The sequence below is a fragment of the Alligator mississippiensis genome, chromosome 6 (genome assembly GCF_030867095.1).
Source record: "Alligator mississippiensis isolate rAllMis1 chromosome 6, rAllMis1, whole genome shotgun sequence".
Classification (NCBI taxonomy): domain Eukaryota; kingdom Metazoa; phylum Chordata; order Crocodylia; family Alligatoridae; genus Alligator; species Alligator mississippiensis.
Window position 1 is genome coordinate 21,748,603 of NC_081829.1, and position 21,229 is coordinate 21,769,831.

General features: G+C 45.7%; 1 protein-coding gene across 1 annotated transcript in view; it reads left to right on the forward strand.

The window, feature by feature from the left end:
* The window catches only part of WDFY4 (WDFY family member 4), a 287,362-nt gene that overhangs the window by 75,419 nt on the left and 190,714 nt on the right, over nt 1-21,229 (forward strand). Inside the window, exons 15-20 of the mRNA XM_019499474.2 lie at nt 7,310-7,422; nt 8,093-8,291; nt 9,142-9,218; nt 9,831-10,049; nt 12,329-12,513; nt 20,635-20,866. Of these exons, the coding sequence (XP_019355019.2) occupies nt 7,310-7,422; nt 8,093-8,291; nt 9,142-9,218; nt 9,831-10,049; nt 12,329-12,513; nt 20,635-20,866 (1,025 nt within the window). The remainder of the gene's footprint in view (nt 1-7,309; nt 7,423-8,092; nt 8,292-9,141; nt 9,219-9,830; nt 10,050-12,328; nt 12,514-20,634; nt 20,867-21,229) is intronic.

Consider the following 21,229-nt stretch of genomic DNA (forward strand, 5'->3'; position numbering starts at 1 on the left):
CCCCGTCAGCTGAGCACTGTGAAAAAGAAGGGAGGGCTGCTCTAGCACCCCTTAGCTTCTAGCCTGAGCCACTGCAGGCACGGGCCAGCATTTCCTGGGATGTCTTCACCGTTACAAACTGATTTAGCCTAGCCAGGTTAGATTAACCTGCAAAGATTGAATCAATTTAGGCTAAGGCTTTTTGAATGTCTGTCCCTAGCCTTACTGGGTCAGAGCATAAGTCCATCTTGCCCAGCATCCTATGTTGCACAATGGCAGAGACTGGATGCAGAAAGGGAGAGTGAACTGGATATGACCAGGGTCCTCTTCCTACTGTTCTTCTCTCATTTGCTGCCTCCAGTGTTTAAGATCTAGGAAATTCTGATTCAGAGGCTATGTCCCTAACTCCTGTGCTCAATAGCTACTGATGCCCCTTTCCTCCCAAGAATTTGTCCAATCCCTTTTTGAATCTAACTAAAATGTCATCTTCCACAACATTTGGTTGCAATGAATTTCAAAATGTAAGAACACAGTGTGCAAAAGAACTTCCTTTTGTTAGTTTTAAACTTACTACCTACTAGTTTCATTTTGTGACCTCTGGTTCTTATATTGTGAAAGATAATTATAATAAAAGGCTTAGTACTTCCCTCTATCTGTTTGTAATGCTGGGGGCCAACTACACATGTGCCCTGGAGAGGGCGAGTGGCAATTGGCTGAGCGGCCCCGCCCCTTCAGGCAGGGAGCCAGAGGTGAAGGGAGCCCTTAGGCTTTAAAAGTGTATTGACTTACTCTGGCTCCTGTCAAAGCTGATAGGAGACAGGGGCAGTAGGACCCAGGGGGAGCCTCAGCAGGACTGAGCAGGTCACCCCGACCTACCCCCAGCAATTGCACTCCCTGCCTGCCAGCACTGCTGGTGCCACATGGCCTGGCTGCATTGCAGGAGCAGGGAGCACGGAGCTGCCGGTAGGGTGTGTGTGCGTGTGTGTCTGGTATGGTGTGGGTAAGTGTGGGCGTGTCTTATGTGTGCAGCCAGGGCCAGAGTGGGTAGGTGGGTGTGGGTGTGCCACCAGGAGCAGAGTGGCTGGGTGTGGTTGTGGACCCAGGGGCAGAGTGGATGGTTGTGTGGGTGTGGTTGTGCAGCCAGAGGTAGCATGGGTGGGTGCAGTTGTGGAGCCTGGGGCAGAGTGGGAAGGGTGGGTGTGCAGCCAGGGGCTGCCTGGGTGGGTGAATGGGGGTGGGTGTGCAGTGGACGGCAGAGTGGGAGGGTGGGTGTGGTTGTGAGGCCTGGGGCAGATTGGATGGGTTGGTGTGGTTGTGAGGCCAGGGGCAGAGAGGGTGGGTGGCTGTGGTTGTGGACCCCATGGGAGGGTGGGCATGATTCTGGAGCTAGGGGCACTGTGGGGGGCGGGGAGTGAGTCTGGTTGTGAGGCCAGGGGCAGAGTGGGTGGGTGGGTGTGGGTGTGTGGCTAGGGACAGAGGAAGTGGGTGGGTGTGGATGTGTGGTCAGGGGCAGAGTGGGTGGGTGTGGTTGTGGACCCTGTGAGAAGGTGGGCCTGATTCTGGAGCCAGGGGCACAGTGCTTGGGTGTGGGTGGTTGTGCAGCCACAGGCAGAGTGGATGGGTGGGTATGTGGCCAGGGGTTGAGTGGGTGAGCGTGGTTGTGGACCCCGTGGGTGGGTGGGTGTGGTTCTGGAGCCAGGGGCACAGTGGGCGGGTGTGGTTGTGCAGCTAAGGGCAGGGTGGGTGGGTGGGTGGGTGTGGTTGTGAAGCCAGGGGCAGAGTGGATGGGTGGGTGTGGGTGTGTGGCCAGGGGCAGAGTGGGTGAGGGTGTGTGTGTTCATAGGATTATTCCCACACACACACCCCACAAATGCACCCTCACCCCCCTCGCGCTACTGTACATGCAGACCCCACCATCTATACCAGGTCACACAGGCCAACCTCCCCCCCCCGCCCACACACACACACACACACAGCCCCACACAAACCCCATACTGACCCACATCCCACATATCCACACACTTCCACAGTCCCTGACAAACCTATACCCATCCCCCACAATATATAAGAGTAAAACTTCATTTTAAGCTATTGTGCAATCCCCTCTATGTGCATGACACAAACACATGTATATCGGGGGAAAAAAAACATTGTTTGAAATCAGATTAATGAAGTAGATGTTTCCTTTTTGGAATTTAATGTGGTATTTTTTTGGTTCCAAGATGGCACAACCCCTTGCTGAATGGAGTACTTCCAGGGGCAAGGGGAGGGACTTCTGGTGGCAAAGGTCAGGGGTTGGGGGTGGGACTTCCGGTCACAAGATGGCAACTGGGGGGGGAGGGGGGGTGGAGAGGCCCCTGCCAAGGGACAGAGCTACCCACATAGCCTTCGACTGCTGGCCAAAACTCGGTAAGTGGCCCTCCTCCCAAAAGAACTGCCCGCCCCTGGTTTACATGGCCGGCCCAAAAGGGTGAGTGGTGGGGAGCATTAAGCTCTCCCTGAAACGCTTCATCATTCATGACAGGCAGTTGGCTAGTAAATAATAAATCCCTATTTACTTCTTCTTTGCCATTTGATATTTTGTAAGCCCTTATCATGTCTCCTCTCAAGCATCTCTTTCTAAACTGAATAGGCCTAGCCTCTTTAGTGTCTCATATGGAAGCCTGTCCATACTGCTAATCATTCTTGTTGCCCTTCTCTGTATCTTCTCTAGTTTTTCTATATCCTTTTAGAGGTGTGGGGACCAGAACTGGGCCCAGTATTCAAGATGTGGATGGATTATGGATTTATTAAAAGGAAATAATGATACTTTCTGTTTTGTTCACAGTTCCCTTCTTAATAATTCCTGTCATTTTGCTGGCTGTTGAACACTGAGCTGATGTTTTTATGGAACTGTCCACATGAATGCCAGATCTCTTTCCTGTGTGGTAACAGCTAATGTAGAGCCCATCATAGTGTAGGATAGTTTGAGTTTGTTTTGCCCCAGTGCATCACTTTGCACTTATCTGCCATTTAGTTGCTCATTCACTCAATCATGCCAGATTCTTCTGTAGTTCCTCGCAGTCTGCCTTGGTTTTTGCCACTTTGCTTAATTCATTGACAAGTTTGGCCACCTTGCTACTCAACCCCTTTTCCAGATCATTTATGAATATGTTAAACAGCACTGGTCCTAACACAGATCCCTGGGGGACCCACTGTTTACTTGTTACTATCTTGAAAATTAACCATTTATACTTGCTCTTTGCTTTCTATCCTTGAGCCAATTTCTAGTCCATGAATGGACATTCCCTATAATCCCATGACTACCTAATTTCGTTTCATAGTTTCATAGTAGCTAGGGTCAGGAGGGATCATCTAGCCTGACCCCCTGCCACAGGCAGAAATGAATGCTGGGTTCACAAGACCCCAGACAGGTGATCATCCAACCTCCTCTTGAATATGCCCAAGGTAGGGACAAGGACCACTTCCCTGGGAAGTTGGTTCCAGATTTTGGCCACCCTAACTGTAAAATACTGCCTTCTGATCTCCACCCTAAACCTATTTTCCATCAGTTTATGACCATTGTTCCTCATCACCCCAGGTGGTGCTGGGGAGAAAGGAGCTCTGCCTACTTGCTGTTGATCCCCCCCTTGATGAGCTTGTAGGCAGCCATCAGGTCCCCCCTCAGCCTCCTTTTGCTGAGGCTGAACAGGTTCAGTCCTTTAGTCTCTCCTCACAGGGCCTGTCCTGCTGCCCTCTCACCAAGCGGGTGGCCCTCCTCTGAACCCTCTCCAGGCTGGCCACATCCCTTTTGAAGTGCGGTGCCCAGTACTGGATGCAGTACTCCAACTGTGGCCTGACCAAAGTTGCATAGAGGGGGAGTATCACTTCTCTGGACCAACTTGAGATGCACCTTTGGATGCATGACAAGGTATGGCTGGCCTTGCTGGCTGAGGTCTGGCATTGGTGGTTCATGTTCATCTTGGAGTCAATAATGACTCCAAGATCCCTTTCTGCCTCTGTGCTTTCAAGAAGGGAACTCCCCAGCCTGTATGTATGCTGTGGATTCCTTCTCCCAAGGTGTAGTACCCGACATTTGTCTATGTTGAACCCCATCCTATTCTCGTCTGCCCACTTTTGTAGTCTGTCTAAATCTATTTGCAGCCTCTCTCTCCCTTCAAGTGTGTCCACCTCGCCCCACATCTTAGTATCATCAGCAAACTTGGACAGCATGCTTTCCACCCCCTCGTCCAAGTCGCGGATGAAGATGTTAAACAGTGTGGGCCCGAGGACCGAGCCCTGGGGTACCCCGCTGCTCACATCTCGCCAGGTTGAGTACAACCCATCCACCACTACTCTCTGGGTGCACCCCATCAGCCAATTTTTTACCCATCCAACTGTGCAGGCATCAATGCCGCAGTCACTTAATTTATTGATGAGGATGGGGTGAGAGACAGTGTGAAAGGCCTTCTTAAAGTCTAGAAAGACTATGTCCAGAGCGACACCATCATCCAAGGATTTAGTTACTTGGTCGTAAAAGGCAATCAGGTTGGTCTGGCAGGACCTGCCTTTGGTGAACCCATGCTGATTGCCCCTGAGCATGATCTCCCCTGCAGGCCCTCCACAGATGTGCTCCTTGATGATCCTCTCCAAGAGCTTCCCGAGCACTGAGGTGAGGCTTACAGGCCTATAATTACTTGGGTCCTCCTTCCTCCCCTTCTTAAAAATAGAGACCACATTAGCCAGTTTCCAATCCCCCAGCACCTGGCCAGATGACCACGAATGCTCATCCAGCGGGGCCAAAGGATCCGTGATGACCCCTGCCAGCTCCTTCAGCACCCTTGGGTAGAGGGCATCTGGACCTGCAGATTTAAAAATGTTTAGCCCTTCCAGAAGATCCCTAACTACATCTGCACTGACTAAAGGCTTGATAGAGCTATTCCCAAGATTGTCCCTACCTCTGGTAGGTGGGATATCCCGGTCCCTGTTCAGGAAAACAGAGGCAAAGAGACTGATAAAGATATCAGCTTTCTTGTCTGACGTGGCCACCAGATTACCGTTTGTGTCTTGCAGGGACCCTACATTGCCTGGTGCCCTCTTCTTGCTCCCAATGTACTTGAAAATGGACTTTTTGTTGTCCTTAATCCTGGATGTTAGCCTGAGTTCCAGTTCTGCCTTGGCCTTCCTACTAACTCTCCTACACTCATGGGCCGAGGAGGAGTACTCCTCCTTGGTGACAGTTTCTCCCTTCCACTGGTTGTGCGCCTCCCTTTTAATCCTCAGGCACTGCTGAATGCCCTTGCTGAGCCAAGGGGGTCTCTGAGCACTCTTACCCCCCTTGCTTCTCTCAGGGACTGTTATCCTTTGGGCCTGGAGGATTGCCCCCTTAAGGTACGACCATCCCTCGTGGGCTCCCATCTCCTCTACCTTCTGGGCCCTTAGTGCCTCCCCCACTAGTCTCCTAAGCTCATTGAAGTTGGCCCTTCTGAAGTCAAGGGCTTTAGCCTTGGTGTGAGCCCTAGACGCCCTGCGTTGGATAGTGAAATCCAGCAGGTGATGATCGCTCCAGCAGGTGATGATCGCAAAGATCATCAGTTTGCTCAAGTTAAGAGCCTCTGATGGGGGACCTTATCAAAGGTGTTTTCAAAGTCCAGCTATACTATGTCAATTGGATCACCCCAGTATACCTGCTTATTGACCCCTTCAAAGATCTCCTAGAAGGTTGATGAGGCATGATTTCCCATTGACAAAGCCATGTTGATTTCTCCCAAGAAAGTCATGCTCATCCATGTGCTGAACAATTTTTTTTTATTAGAGCCAGAGGAAGGAAAGGTCTGGATTGTTTTTCCCTGGTTTGCAGATGGGAAAAACTCAGGGATGACTGGTGCCTCCTGAGTCTGGGGGGGCACAATTTGTGGGTGGGCCCAGGGGCAGGCCAAAAGCCCCCTATCCACTCCTATACTTCTGTGCTGTGGCTTAGTGCCCCTCCCCCCCCCCCCCCCCCCCCCCCCCGGGCCTGCGTGGCAAAAAAACTGCCCTATCCTGAGCAGTGCCGAGTCAGAGGCCAATCTCAGGGGAGGCATGTGCCCACCTCATGCCCCCGCTAACAGTCACCTGTGGAAAACCTGATACACAGGGGGATTAAGTGATTTTTGTACAGTCACTCGGGGTCAATAACAGACCCACAAGTTAACCATACAGTCTTATTTCTCAGTCCCTTACTCCCATCATTAGATAAAATTGTCTTAATGCTAACAAAGGCCAACTTGGTATGAATATCAGGTTTTCATGTAGTCCAGGAATTTGTCCAGGTTTTCCAGTGGTATGTTGTTCAAAAGGCCAATACTTCTATAATTGATCTTGGGAAATATCTTTTCTTAGAAACACCTAATCTGAAGATACATTTGGTATCTCCACAATACCGTTTAAAATCAGTGCCCTCTTGATCAACATCTGTTTCAGATGAGATCTGTGGCATCAGTGATTTAAACATCTGCGTTATAACCCAATCTCATGCTGCTATACAGATAGGCTCTTCAGTAAAGCTGGTGAAAATATTTAATTTTGTTACCAAAAATAATAGAAAAGAACACAATTTATTTGAAATATCTTTTCAGGAATAATTTTAATTAAAAGTGAGAAGAGTTTTGCTTAAAATTTATTTTGGTTTCACTTTGTCCAAAGGGAAGAAAGTCTGAAAGTGGAGTATATAACAGTGCTGTTCAACCTTTCAGGCACCAAGACCAGATGAGTGCTGTGCAGGCAGTCCGCAGGTTGGATCTGGTGCGTGGTCCCAGGCCCATGTGCTGGATCTGGTCTCATGTACCATGTCTGGGGCTGAGAAGCAACATATTGGGCCAGGTCCTGGCATATATGCCAGGCCTGAACCTGAACGCCAGTCTGATCCAGCACATGGGATCTTGACATTTACCCTATGGGGAACTTTATTGGTCTAAAAGTTTAGTGGTAGGATGCAGTGGCAGTATTACTTGCTGCAGGGCTCCCAGAACATGGGTGGATGACTCAGTCCATGGGTTGTGCTTTGAGCACCACATGTATAAAATAGCATAAAATAAAGCAACATTATTTAAAAATGAAAATAACTTTTATACTTAAGAAAAAATTGACAATTTCAATAAAAAAAATCCATGAAAAGTATTGATACTGTCAAAAAACTGTCTTTTATTGCTGTTTTGTTTTATTTTGCCTAGCTTTTCTTTTCAAATGGAGGGTTGTTTCACAAGATAAAATTTGGTGATATTGGGGCTGTGCTGTATTTGCACTGATGTCAGCATGCTGAAAAATTCTCCTTCTAAGAATATTTTCCTCTTTTTTGGTTTACACATTCCAGGAAGTTTCTCTGGCTCGAAGCCTCTCTGCCAGCAGTGTCAGGAGGCAGCACAAAGAGAATTCTGGTGCCATCAGGTCAAGAGGATGGTTTGGGTAAAGCAGCTTGGAATAAAAGTAAGGAAGAGTGTTGAGCATGTTGTCCATACTCAGGTGATGGTCTGTTCACATGTTAATGGGATGCTGCTTTAGGAGCTAGACAGAACACAGATATAGTGTTTGAGGACATTAGGCTCTAGGCCGGTTAAAGGAATGGGCCAGTGTCTGGGGAATGGCCAGAGGAAGAAGTGTGTAACAGCCACTGAGCTGTAGTTTATACTAGCACATTCAGTAGTTCTCCACAACCCAAAAAGGGGACTTCCTGGGCTGGAGCAGGGGGCATACCCGTTTCCTCTTACAGACCCCCATCTGTGCCTCCAGCCCCGATTCCCATTGTACTATAATGCTTTATTTTGCTTAGCTCCAAGGCAGCACCACCCCCTCCTGCTTGCATATGCCAAACTGGGAAATTTGGTGGTGCAGTTTCTCCAGGGGCATCTGTAGTGGCCACTTTTGAACATTCTGGAGCAGCTCCACCTCTGCATTTTGAAATTTGACATATATGTGTGGGAGCTGCTAGGAAGGCATGCTTGGGGGAATCCCTTCTGGGACACACTGGGGACACAATGTAGACATACCCAGGGTATCCTATCTTTTCTATGTTGGATACAAAGTTGAGAAGAAGACTGCTGAAAAAAGCCACTGTGTAGTAGTGCGCACCAAGTAATGCTGTGCATTGTTGTTGTAGGTTTAGAAGTAGCCACAATGGACAAAAGTGTAGTTCCTCCACCAGCCACCAACTCATCTTGGGTGCGCAGGGGGTCTGCTGTGGCTCTCCAAACAGCGATGAGTCTCATTTCCATGACATCACCACGGAACTTCCAGCTGCACAACACTTCCTTGGCTCCATCCTTTGTGGAGTTTGACATGTCAGCAGAAGGCTACGGGTATCACTGCTCCTTCTTTTATTGCTGCTCTGCTGTGTTTTCAAGCTTCTGTTTTGGGCTAAAGAGAGTCCTTCAGCTGTTCTCTGAGCTGAACTTATGCCCCTATCCACACTCCACATGTGGCCTCAGTGGTGGTACACAACTCTGCCTGCCCACTGTCACTTCAGTGATAGCACAGAAAGTTTGAAGAGCTGTTGGATAAACTTTTGGGCATCTGGTATCCTTCCTCAGTTCTGAAAGGGAAGCAGACAAAGGCTGATCTAAATTTAGCATAGCCTGTGTCTGCTACTTCTTTAGATCTGAGGAAGGGCACCAGGGCTGCCTATACACATGCTCAGGGGTGGGGGGGTTGAGAGGGGCATTTTAATTAGAGCAGTTCCCTGGTGCCCACTTTAATTGGAATGCTGCAACGCCACATGTATTAAGTCCCCACACGTTTAAAAATGGCCATGGGATGCCTTATCTAAACCTCATTCAATGAGATTTAGTTAAAGTACCTTGTGGCCATTTTTAAATGAGTGGGGGCTTAATACATGTGATGCTGCAGTGTTCTAATTAAAACACCAACTGACATATGTATAGGCAGCCCTTATGTCTGAAAGCTGGTATAAAGCCTTGCCTCTTGGACATTTCTTGGACCATCACAGCTACAACAACACTCCAACCCTACCATGAAAATTTGTTCATGTTCTTAAAATTTTCCATTTAGAGCCCTACTTTCCGAGAATCCAGTCCTACTGGATTGTGTTAATTGGGACATTTGCAGGTAAAATGAGTTCAGGACCAGGCTAGTGGAGGCCCATTAAGAAGTGTTTGAATTTCTGCTAAGCAGGTTTTTTGTCTTTTGTAGTTGTTTATTCCTCCCCACGCTTGCCACTGTTTTGGGCCCCAATACCGAACAATCCATCTCAGGAGGAGTTGGAAAAGGTAAGTGCCTTCTGTTTCATTTATGCCCCTCTGAGAACCTCAGGCATTCAGTGTTAGCCAGAGGTGGCCACAGACGGTCTTCCACCTCTGTGCTCAGACCCAGCTCTGAGCCTTTTTCTACTATGGACCAAGCTGCAACATGAGAGCCAGTTGTTAAAAGGATAAATGAATGTCCTACCTAGTGAATTTTGTTAAATTGCACAGTAGTGTCCCAGGGGAAAAGAGACATTTAGAACCAGGCATCTCTTGAGACATTTAGAACCAGATAGGACAACATTATTGGAAATGTGGGTAGGAACCTTTTTTCCATCTCTGAACATCTGGATTTGGTAAATTAGAGAATGCTTATTTTCAGTTTTGGATCTGGATGCTTCTGTGAGATACTTTTCCAGTATTGTCTCGGATAAAGGGCTCATTACTGGAGCAGGGAAATAGGATTTGAAGCACTTATAGATTTCATGGTTGTTTCTTCCACAAACATGCCTTGGTACTTCTGAACTTCTGCAGTGAGACTGGACCAATATTCTTTGAGTTTTTCAGATAAAAAAGGCAAGGTCTTGCTGGGAATGGGGGAACCAGAGCCCTTATATCGATTTTGTTTCTTGACCACAGGTGCCCGATTGTTTCCTCCTCTTGGTGGCCTGACTTTCTCCTCCTGGTTCCTGGTCAGCAGGTTTGGTTTGGCATATGATACCCACCCAATCCGGTTCCTTAGTGTGGTGCGACATATGTCAAGGACAGAGCAGGAGTTTGTATGTTTTTCAGTGAGCTTTTCTCCCCAAAACCGTTCCTTAATCATCTCTACAGAGGAAACGGCGTTCCAGCCATTGGGTAAGGTGTTCCTCAGCCATTCTGTGGTCCCTACAGGGTCTCAATCATTTGGAGAAAAAAGTAGAGGTTCTAAAGATTGAATTTCCACTTTGATTTGAAAAGGAAATTGCAGCCTCTTTTTCTGCAAAGAACCTTGGGAATTGAGAGCTACTATGAACTAGTTGCTGTGGTCTAAAACAGTGGTCCTAAGCTGAGGTGCTGTGACACACTGGGGTGTCGTAAGATCCTTTTAAGGGTTTTGCCCTCCCAGTGCCACCAAGTGGAACTGCCCTGTTGCACCTCTGTTACTGGGAGACACCATGTGGGGCCAGACTTGGAGGTGGCTGTGGCAGGAAGGGGCACTCTGCTGCAGCCTGCCCTAATGAATGCTTGCCATGAGGCTGCTGCTGGTCTGCCTAAGAGCCCATACTGGCAATGCTACCACTGCAGACAAGATAAAGTAAGTGTCCTCACTGCCTCTGTTTCCTGGTGGGTGAGGGGTGCCTGGTGGGCTTCATGCATCAAGACAAAGGGTGTGGGGGGTATGTCTCCCTTGCATGCAGAAAAGGAGCAGCTCCATTTGCCTGCATCCACAGAGGGTGCTGCTAAATTCAGAAAAAGTTATGGAGCAGTTCCTTGAGTCAAAAATGTGGAAAACTTTTGATCTTAAGGGACAAATAGGGAGAAGGTAAGGGAGATGAAAGACCTCTTCTACTGTTGTGCTCCCCCTCCTACAACTTATTGTCTCTCTATTGTGGGGTTTCATGCTGCCACCTAGTAACACAGTATCTTAGCATCTTATATGTCATCTGAATAGCAATAACTGGATAGGCCAGTGTTCCTCAGAGTGAGGTAACTACCCACTGCTGTGGAACTGGAATGTCTGGTTTGTGTGTTAGCTCCAGCTCAGCCCTGGTATAGGAGGTGGGAGAGGGGCATGCTCAGAGTGCAAATCACCCCTTGGGATTGTCATATGGGCTGGGATTACTAGCTGGGATATGTCATATGGGCTAGGGAAACTTGGCATGTGCCCCAATCAGTGATATTTCCCAGATCCCCAAGCCAGTCCTGCAGAGTGGACTAAAACAATCTGCTTTGTGAGATGATATAGCAAGTGGGGTAGGTAGGGGATCACTGCTGTCCAACACTCAGGGTTCTGTCACATGTGATACTTAGGATGTGTTAACTACCTTAATACATGAGTAGCTGCACATTCAAGCAGTAAAACATGTGCTAAGTGCACTCATAGCATAAAGTTAGCCCTTTTTGTAGAAGGAGTATCTATCTGATGGTAATCAGTAATGTATTCAACTATCATTGTACCTCTCAACCGGGTTAATACAAGCATGGAAGTACTACAACCCCTTTTCCCAGTTCCTGTACCAGAGCTGGTGCAGAGGCCAAGCACACTATACTTCACCAGCTGGAATATCCTAAAACCTGGAGAATTATCACCTGTCCAGCTCTGATTGATGGGAACTCACACGAAAATTTATATCGATTCTGTTTGGTGTTCCATTTATAGTCTTTGTACATAATTTTTAGAGCTGTACTTGCAGAACAGCAGCACTAATTGCAATTGGTAGTACTCTGTGTTGTTTGGAGTGAAACGTCATTGCAAATGAAATGGGTATTTTGTGTATTTACAGTATCTGTATTCCTCTCCTCAATTTGCTAGAAAAGCACTGAGCAACACTTTGAATATATGGCATGTGAATAGCCTCTTGTTAGGCAGATCCTGTCTCAGATCCAAGTCTCAGGTCTTGATGACAGAACTCCAGTATTTTAGTGTGTGTGTATATTTATTCATCCCTTCCCTTTCCTAGCAAACTTTAAGAGAAATGTCCCAGTCTTACTTCTGGCTCTTCTGCTCAATCCATATACAACATTGTGCAAGTTGCATCGATTTTCTATGCCTCAATTTTATTATTAATTGTGTTCCATAGTCAGTGTAGTCTGGTGAATGCAATGTTGACTGGGAGTCTGCAAATGTGCTCTGCTCCTAGCTTTGATACTGGTCCACTGGGTGACCTTGACAAGTCACTTTTATGGCTCAGTTTCCCATAGAGAAAGGGGAAAATGATACTGTGAAATGGAGAAAAAGATATTGACATCTATTTTTTATTTTTAAAAAATCTTGAACTCTACAAATGAAAAGATTTCACTGTTATTATTATTACCACCATTAATTGCCAAAGGCACCTGTCAGAATTGAGGTCCAGTGATGCCAGGTCTTGGGTAAACACACAATAAGAGGCAGCCCCTGATTTGTCTGACAGCCCCTGTTTTGGTTTTTGCAGATATCATGGAACCTGAAGGTGAAGTCCCAGCTCCCTCTGTGGTCCCAGTCCAAGTCCAGTTTGGCTGTGGCAAACTGCTAGTCACTGGGCAATGGCATCACCTTGTAGTGACCGTTGCTAAGGAAATGAAGAGGAACTGCATTGTATCAGCTTATATAAATGGACAGATGCTTGGCTCTGCTAAGGTAAATATTCTTGACAGGTGATTGTTTGAATTTTCTTGTTTTGGTTGCTCCAGCTAGGAAACTCCATGTGCTTTGTATGCTCTCCATATACACCAGAGGGTATGGTATTAAACTAAAGTTGGCAATTGCCTGAATACTTAGACACTTTGGGCTTGGCTAGACAATGCATTTACTTTGATATAATCAGTAATATGCCAGCATATTCAAGTAGCAAATATGATGCATCCCCTTTAACCAAAATGGGAGAGAATTTTCCCTCAAAGAATCAAGGGTAAAACTGCACTGGTATAATTTATACTGGTTTAGGCTTAGTCTGTCTGCACCTATCCCAGAATAGCAGTTTAAGGCCAATGCATCTTTACCTACTCCCTGCCACCTAGCAGTCAGGCACAGTTATAACCACCTACTGAATAGTGGCTGCATGTCTGTCTATTCCTTATCCTGTTGCAATTTTCAGTGAAGTACAAAACTGTTGTAAATTACTCTGGGAGCTGTGTTCATCTGTCCAGGACCTTAGGATATCCCTGCATTGCAGTTTGAATGAGCATACTACACCCAAATTAGCTGTACATTGGCGTGTTTGGGTACTGAAAGCAGTGTAGTCACAACAATATGGGGTTCAATGCAGACTCCAAAAAATCCTCCCAAGAACTTAGCCAGATATTTAGGCACCTAGCCCATGCTGAGCCCTGTGCTGCTTTGACTACTGTGTTAGCAGCACCCATGCTAGGTAGCATAAAGCTGCCAGGGGTATGGTATGGTCTGCAGCCACATTTTTGGATTACAGTGTAGATGTACCCTTAGGTCCAGATTTTTAAAAAATGTGCAGTGATTTTTGGGTGTAAAATGTGAGAAATCTTAAAAAGAGTGGACAATCTTTGGGACTGTTGAGCACCTGAGCTTTGAAAATCAAGATCCTCAAGTGCTGAGGTTATCAAATCTCTTCACCAGTGATTTCCATTCATCCTCTGCCTGCTTCTCGCAGTGAAACAGTCTGCTATAGTGTCAGATTACTCAAAAAGAGGTTTACAAACTTCCCAAGTACTAATTCTCGTAATTTCATTACAAGACTTGCAGTGCTTAGTGTTTTTAATAGGTCACCACTTCCTGGAGTCTTGATGTTATATTAGAATCTTGGCTTTTAATTTAAAAAAGTAAGTTCTCTTTCTATTAATTGTCCACAGAGTCATTCTCACTTGTGGGTGTCTCTCGCATCTTGGGTCCTCAATTCAAGACTTTGCCTTAGCAGTATTGGGAGGGTGTCCTCTAGCTCTTGCTCTCATGCCCCATGCTAAAAGGGCAAAAGGCAGTACACTGTTCCTATTTCTCAGTTATTCTCAACCACTGTGAAAGACAGAGTGCTGGTGAGACTCTGAGCAGCTTAGGTCAAAGCAGATACCCAGGTAGTAAGAAACCTTCTCTAAATCGTAAGGTTCCCCCCGCCCTCCCTTTTTACTCAGTTTGTATGCTTCTGCTTCACCATCCTAGGAAGAAAAACTGAGAATTTTCCCTCAAGTTTGTAACCAGGTGGCCCATCACTTTTTGCATAAACATGTAAATCTAACAATGCCACAGGGCACCACCATTTCAGGCTGGTGTCCTAACTGCTTTCTGGTTCCACTTTGGAACCAGTCTTCCTGAGCATATGGTGAGTTGATCTTGACATTGTCTTCATCTTAAGCTTCCTCATAAACTTCATAATTTTACAAGAAGGAAGCAAAATTCAACATCTTGAAAACTAAAAGCTGACACTGCTGCTCCAGCCTTTTGTTTTGAGCCAAATTTGCAAGTTCACAGAGCTGCCTCAACACAAGATAAATTCCTTGCCCAGGACAGCCTTCCATCAGCCCATCCTCCTGTGAAATATGAAACATCATAACCAGAGGGAAGCATAAGTCAGTATCCTGCTTGCCATCAGACAACTTTGAGGTAAATAGAAGACTGGTCTAACCTTTATCTGAGCCTAATTTGCACAAAATTAACTTCTCCAGCCAGGAGAGCTTACAACACCTTTCAGCTCTCCTGTAAAATATGAATTTTATTTCCATCTAGGAGAAATTTTACAATCTTTGTACTCTGCTATGCCCGAAGAAGGGCGTGTGTCCAAAAGCTTGCAAATAAAGACTGTTTTTTTGCAAATATCTAGGTGGTCTAATAAAAGAGATCACCTCAACCAAGAATTCTGATTCCTCATGTTCTCTATGATTTCCTCCGTGACCCTCCTGTGACAGTCTGATTCTGGCAACAGATGGCTGTATGAGATGTCTCCTCTGTCTGGGAAAGACTCATGTTGATCCTTCAGACCAAAGCTACAAGGAGGAGTAATTGAGGATCTTCCTGCAGAGGTCCTTTTTGTTTGACCTTAGATCCATGGTCAAGATCTTCCTTGTAGCACTGAACAGCCAGCGCTGGATCCCTGTGCTGACCTGAGTCAACCTTGGTGTTGGAAAAGTTGATACTGGAAAAGTTCCCTCCAGTGTTTCAAAGGGAGATTGCCAATCGGAAGCAGATCCAAAATGCAATCGGCTCATCTTTGGCTCATTGATTCGTAGCTGACTTCCTTTACCCATCAGGTTCTAGAAGGAGAGAAAAGGGCCTGAGACCTTAATGCTGACAGGATGGATAGCTGAGGTTCAAAAAGACCTGGGTGCTTTGACTGTCACACTATCTTGCCTCAGGAAGTTCTTTTCTCAGACCCATGGGTTTAATGCAGAACCTCACATAATCTAGGAGTCAGATATGTTGGTTTTGCACTAGCTTCACAGGCCATCATAAGGCCAAAGGAAAATAGGTCTGAGCCCCTTATCAGCTGTGAATAAGAAGAGGGTCTTGGGCATGTGTAGATGAAACAGGGGCCCTAAATTGAAGTGGTGGGTTTTAAAAAACACCACTTCAATTTAGGGCTGATTAAAACCCCATGTCATGCACACACCCTGCTGACTTACCTGCCTCTCCCGCGGGGAGGGGAGGGCAAGCTGCTGGCGGGCAGAGTGGCCCCTGGGCTGCAAGGGAGGCTGGTGCTTCTTTCTGTGGCAGCGGTGGCTCCCCCCCAAGGTGGCACTTGCCCACCGGCACCTGGCTCAGATGGTCCTGGGGGGCACTGCAGCCGTGGAGGGAAGCACCGGGCCCCTGAGCAGCTCAGTCAGGCAGAAGGCTCCAGGGCGGGGGAAAGCAAGAGATCAGGATCGCTGCTTTTCTTGGGTGGAGCCTGTCTTCCTGGGCCGCTGCCAGGCTGACTGCAGGGCTTCCTGCAGAGCCATGGAGCTGCACAGAGCCCCGTGCTTTGCTTTGCAGCTGTAGGGGCAGCAAACTAAAACTCCTAGAAAGGAGTTTTAGTTTGCTGTGCCCCAAGTCATTTAAGGTGCATTACGCCACCGAGTTTCCTATAGCAGCTGGAATTAATGCGCAATATGCTGCTGACACGTGCAAACACTGACACCATTAAAGCGGTGCAAAAGCATTTAACCTGTTTTAAAGTGTCGTGTGCACACACCTCTCATTTTGTCTACACATGTCCCTTCATCCTCTTGCACCCAAGCAGTGTTTCACCTCTGTGCTAAGTCTGAAGCTTCCTGAGACCTTAAAAGATGTCTGTCCTTCGTAGGGTAGTTTCCTCATGTCCTTCTCTTTGGTACTTGCTGACCTCAGTGTAAGAGCCCATGGCTGATACACTGTCAAGTTCTGCACATCCTTCTCTTTCTCAAATGAAGACTATTTTCCTGTTTTATTCAGCACTGTCTCCTGACATGCTGTCACCCAGCCCATTGGCACAGCTTCTGTAGGTACCCAGCTTAGAATTGGCATTGGCAGAGTATCATTCTTATAATGATGTTAGTTACCTTAGTTGTTTCACCCCTAGTATACTTGAGCCCACTCCTTAGTCCCAAGGCAGAGACATTTTCATAGGAGCTATTCTGAATTCTTTGAAAATGAAGGCTTACCTCCTGGAGGATTGATTCCAGTTGCCAACAGAGCTCATCCCTTGAGTCAGGAAGAATCCTATGAAGATAGTAAGATCTTGCCTGTCCATCCATATGCACATAGCCTCTTGTAACTTTGTGACACCTCATGTTAGACTTCACTTTAGGGGCTTGCAAGCTGGGATGTATGAAATTTACTTTCCAGTGACTCCTTGGACAAAATTATCACACTTCTAATCTAGGCACTGTCTTCCCTCATATGGGCCCATGTCGAGGAATGCTGTTCACCTTTCTTCACCTGTCTGTTAATATAGTGATGAATATGTCTCTCTGAGGGTGCAAAACACATTCCAGTGATCACCAGGTGCAGGGACTCTGGTTGCTGGAGGAGATGAGCCTTTATATCAATGTATTAGAACTTGGAGTGGTGCTGAGAGTTTGTACAGTCAAAGATAACATGTCCAGATGAAGGCAGATAACACCTTTGTCATATTTTATATCAACAGGTAGGGCAGAATGAGATTCTTTCTCATATGCAGGTGGACACTCCATTTGCTATTTGTTTCAGGACTCCAATGGCCACCTCCAGGTATATATGGACATTGGCTTGGAGTCACCTACAAGAGCAAATGTGTCTGTATAGTGTTACTCAAAAGAGAAAATGAACCTACTTGTCAGTAGCTGGAGTGTTTTGAGATGTGATGTCCCAACATTCAAATTCTGACTGCAATACTCTTTTCCTTGGAGTCAAATGCAAGAGAGGACTCTGTAGCTGAGAGGAAACCAAGGAGCGGGACGTGTGTTCTGTCTTTTATTCACTCAGCACGAGGTGGGAAGGAAGATAGGGCCAGTGTGTGCCATATCGGTACTGCTAAGACAAAAAATATCTGTTCCAGGGCTTGGGGGCTGAGTCACATCCACAAGGGAGACTGTTTATGTGGACACTACATCTCAAAGAATTCCATGTACTGGTTATTGCAGTGTAAGAGTAATGTTGTAGCTGTGATGGTCCAGAAATTAGGTGCAATGCAAGGATTTATCCCAGCTTTATCCCAATACATAGCTGGTCCAATAAAAGATATCACCCTAAGAAGTTCTTGCCTTTCACATACTTAATGGTAAGTAATTTCCTTTTTTCTAGATTGCTTGATTGTGAGACAAATTTTCGAAAAGTGACCCAAACACACCCCAAAAACAGATACTATAGGCAAATAAAGAAAGCCTTAAATGTATTATGTTTTTCACTTCATGCTTTTTAGTCACTTCAAGATGCTTTCAGGCTGCACATTTGATTTTTGAGTTTTTCAGGCTGGCAGTATGGAAAATGAAAATCATTTCTAATGCAGACCCTTTGAACTGTCATGTAGTCCTCCTAACTTTGGTTTCTTCTTAAATTTTAAATCAGTTGTAATGCATGTGAAGTGCTCTGAGTTATGCTTGCAAAAGCAATCTGTTCACTTCCAAATATTTTTTCCCAATACTATCAGTCTCTTTAATGCCTTGTGGGACCTATATCTATTCCATGAATGAAGGCAAATTAAATTAAGATTTCATTCAGATGAGACTGAAAGTCATCAATAAAACTTGAACACTGAAATTGATTACAGAATTCACAGCAAATGTGTTTATTATATAGTGAAACAACCCATAATAAATAAAACAAGCCTTTAGTAAATAAAAATCATCCCAGTCATTGTCTCTTATGTAAGAAAATGCTGTAGGATTTTTTTCTTGACACAGGAAGGGAAGTGGAAAGCACCGGGGCAAAGGATGCATCTAGGAGTAGGATTTCAGGAATGCAGAACCTGTATTCCATCCAATCCAGTCCCATGTCCAGTGACAAGACCCCACCAAGGACCTCCTGGTCAACCTCCTTCTAGCTCTGGCCAAACTTGCCATCTACCAGACCAGAAAGGAAGCTCTGGCTGTGAGAAACCCAGGCAATTGTGGGGCCTTTTTCCTGTCACTCCTCCACTCATGTCTCTGTGCAGAGTTTTACTAGGTGGTGTCCACAGGGTCTTTGGCCTTGTTTGAGAGGCAGTGAGCACTAATTGGTGTGTTCTGCTTGGTGTTCTTCTTCAGAATCCTTATTATGGTCCTGTGACAATCACACCCATCTGTTTCCTCTTTTGTTGTCCTAAGGAATCACTTGTCATGTACCTAGTGGCCTCCCTAACTGAGGGAGGCTTATTGTTTTCTTGGTGGGCTAGACCCATCACTCCCTATATAACACTCCCTACATACTGTCCAGTGACTAGAGCCAGTTGCTTCAGGACAAGGTGCAAGAATCCCACAACAGGCCAAGGGGGAGGGAGGAGAAGGGAGATCTACCCCATGAATGTCTCATCCCTGTTTCATTACGGTGCAGGGCAACATATCTCTTCCAAATTTAATGTAAACATATTTTCTATTATAATTTAAGACATTTTTTCAGAAATAGCAGGCTGAAGTTTGGAGCCTAAATCTGTATTTCTTCAATTGGTAGCTGTATTTTTCAAAATGTTGTGCTCCCATTGAAATCAACTGCAGTGGCTCAGTGCTCCACACTTTTCAGAAGATGACTTTTACATTTAGGCTTTTGTTTTTAGAAGGCCATAGAGCAGTATCTTTTCCATAGTTAAGCATGCAGCTGGATTCACATTATAAGTCTGAGCCCCTCTTAAAAAAAATTTAAAAAAAAGGAAGGGAATTAAAAAAAAAGGCGGGAGCGGGGGAAGGGGGAGAAGGGCATGGAAGATTAAGCCCAGGGTCACAATAGAATTCATTTATACTACATTTGAAATGAACTGGACATGGAGTTCTTTAGATAGGAACTTGGGTAGGTGGGAATTAAAAAAAAATGCTTAATTGAGTTCGGTACTTTTGAAAATTTCATCCATTTAACATAGGAATAGCACCTGTGCTAGGAATTAGACTAGATGACCCTTGAGGTCTCTTCTAAGGCTTTGATTCTAAGACATTCCAGACAGATGCCTTTCTACCTTCTTCTTGAAAATTTCCATGAAGGAAATTTCCCAACTTCCCCAGGCAGCTTTTTCTGTTGTCCTGCTGCTCTTACATCCTGGTCATATTCCTGACACAGTCCCTGTTTACTAGATTTTCCTAGTAACTAGCCACAAGGCTGATTTAATTAAAATTAAATAAAAAAAAAAGATGGGCTATTAAATGGCAGGCAGCGGTCCTGAAAATTCGTTCACATGACCTTGCATTAAGCCCTATCTGAAGTCTTTAGGGGTGCAGGGATCTGGCCGTATTGAGTAAACTGTGGGATTGGAACTTTAGTTACAGTGTAACAGGTTATTGCTGATGGTGGGATTATCAAAGGACGCTAAGTGAGAGAGAAGCCCAAATTCCATTTTTAAACGGCACTATTGCAACTATATTAAATACTTGTATGATAAAGCAGCAGTAGGAAAATATTTAACCTAGATTTTGCCTCTGATGCTTTTTAGCATCTGTGAATAGAGAGGTGATTTTGTGGCACATCTACAAAAAGGGAGTAAGAAAGATGCTCTTCAAAGGCTGCATTTACATGAGATGCTGACTATGCAGTCATTACCAGACAGCATACTTGTATAAACAAGTACTAAATGACTGGGCAGTAACCTGCATTACTGCACAGTAGCTCTGTCAAATGGCTTTTTCGTGATGCTGACTGCACAGTAGCCTGAGACTGCTGCAGAGTAGCATTGCCTTATGGCTGCTGCTGCACGATGCTACTGTGCAGTAGTCCAAGACTACAAGCACAAGAGCACATTTTGGGCACCACTTTCCCTGTTAGAGATCTACTTCTTATCTAGTTCTGGTGAGGACATGCGGACAGTCATGCAGTTAAATAACTAGTTTTAGGGCAGAATGCTATTTGACCTAATGGGCAATCAAACGGCACCTTGCAACCAACTCTGGATTATCCAATTGAAGGGTAGGAGTGATTTTGTTTAGTAGAGTGGTACTATCACTTCCTGTCATTGGATTTTCACAAGGAATGAATTTAATGTTTGTGTAATAGGAAAGCTTGCTCCTGTTAATTTTAGTCTTTACATAACTGGGATTTTCACAAAGTAAGGACTAGAACTTGGAAAGTGATGGGTGCCATTAGCATCTGTTGATTTCAGTAGAAGAGGGTAGCCAGCACCTTGTGAGGAGGAGTCAATAAGCTCCCAGACACAACTGCTTCAAGAAGAGAACCTCTCTGTTACAGATGCAGTACCTACAACCCTTACCTGGTGGCTGTATTTCCATGGAATCATCATCCTTTGTCGATGTTTATGGATACATAGCGACCCCACAGGTTTGGAAACAGAAGTCCTCCTTGACCTGGCGCCTTGGCCCTACATACTTGCTTGATGAGCCAGTCTGTCTGGAAACTCTTGAGGTTATTAACAAGCTTGGCCCAAGATACTGCAGTAGTTTCCAAGCAGTGCAGCTTCAAGGTACGTGATGGCTCAGGTCTGCAACATTATGCATCTGCCAGGGCTGTGTTTTACTGTGTTACTAATATGTATTATTAATATTTCAGTTGTGTCCCATTTTGCTGGACAGCATCCAGGCATGCAGCTAGAGGCTGTCCCTACCATGAAAACTGCATAGCCTTATAGGGCAGACCAAGGATATGAGAAACCAAGTAATAGTGTCCTCATTTTATAGGTGGGAACTGAGGCAAGGAGGTGTATGTCCTTCAGGAGTTAGATTCCTAGGTGCTTTTGAAACTCTCCCCTGATATCTGTCTGCACCTTAGGTAACTAAATACCTTTAAGGACCTGTTTCTGAGTAGGTAGCCCAAGGGACACAGGGAA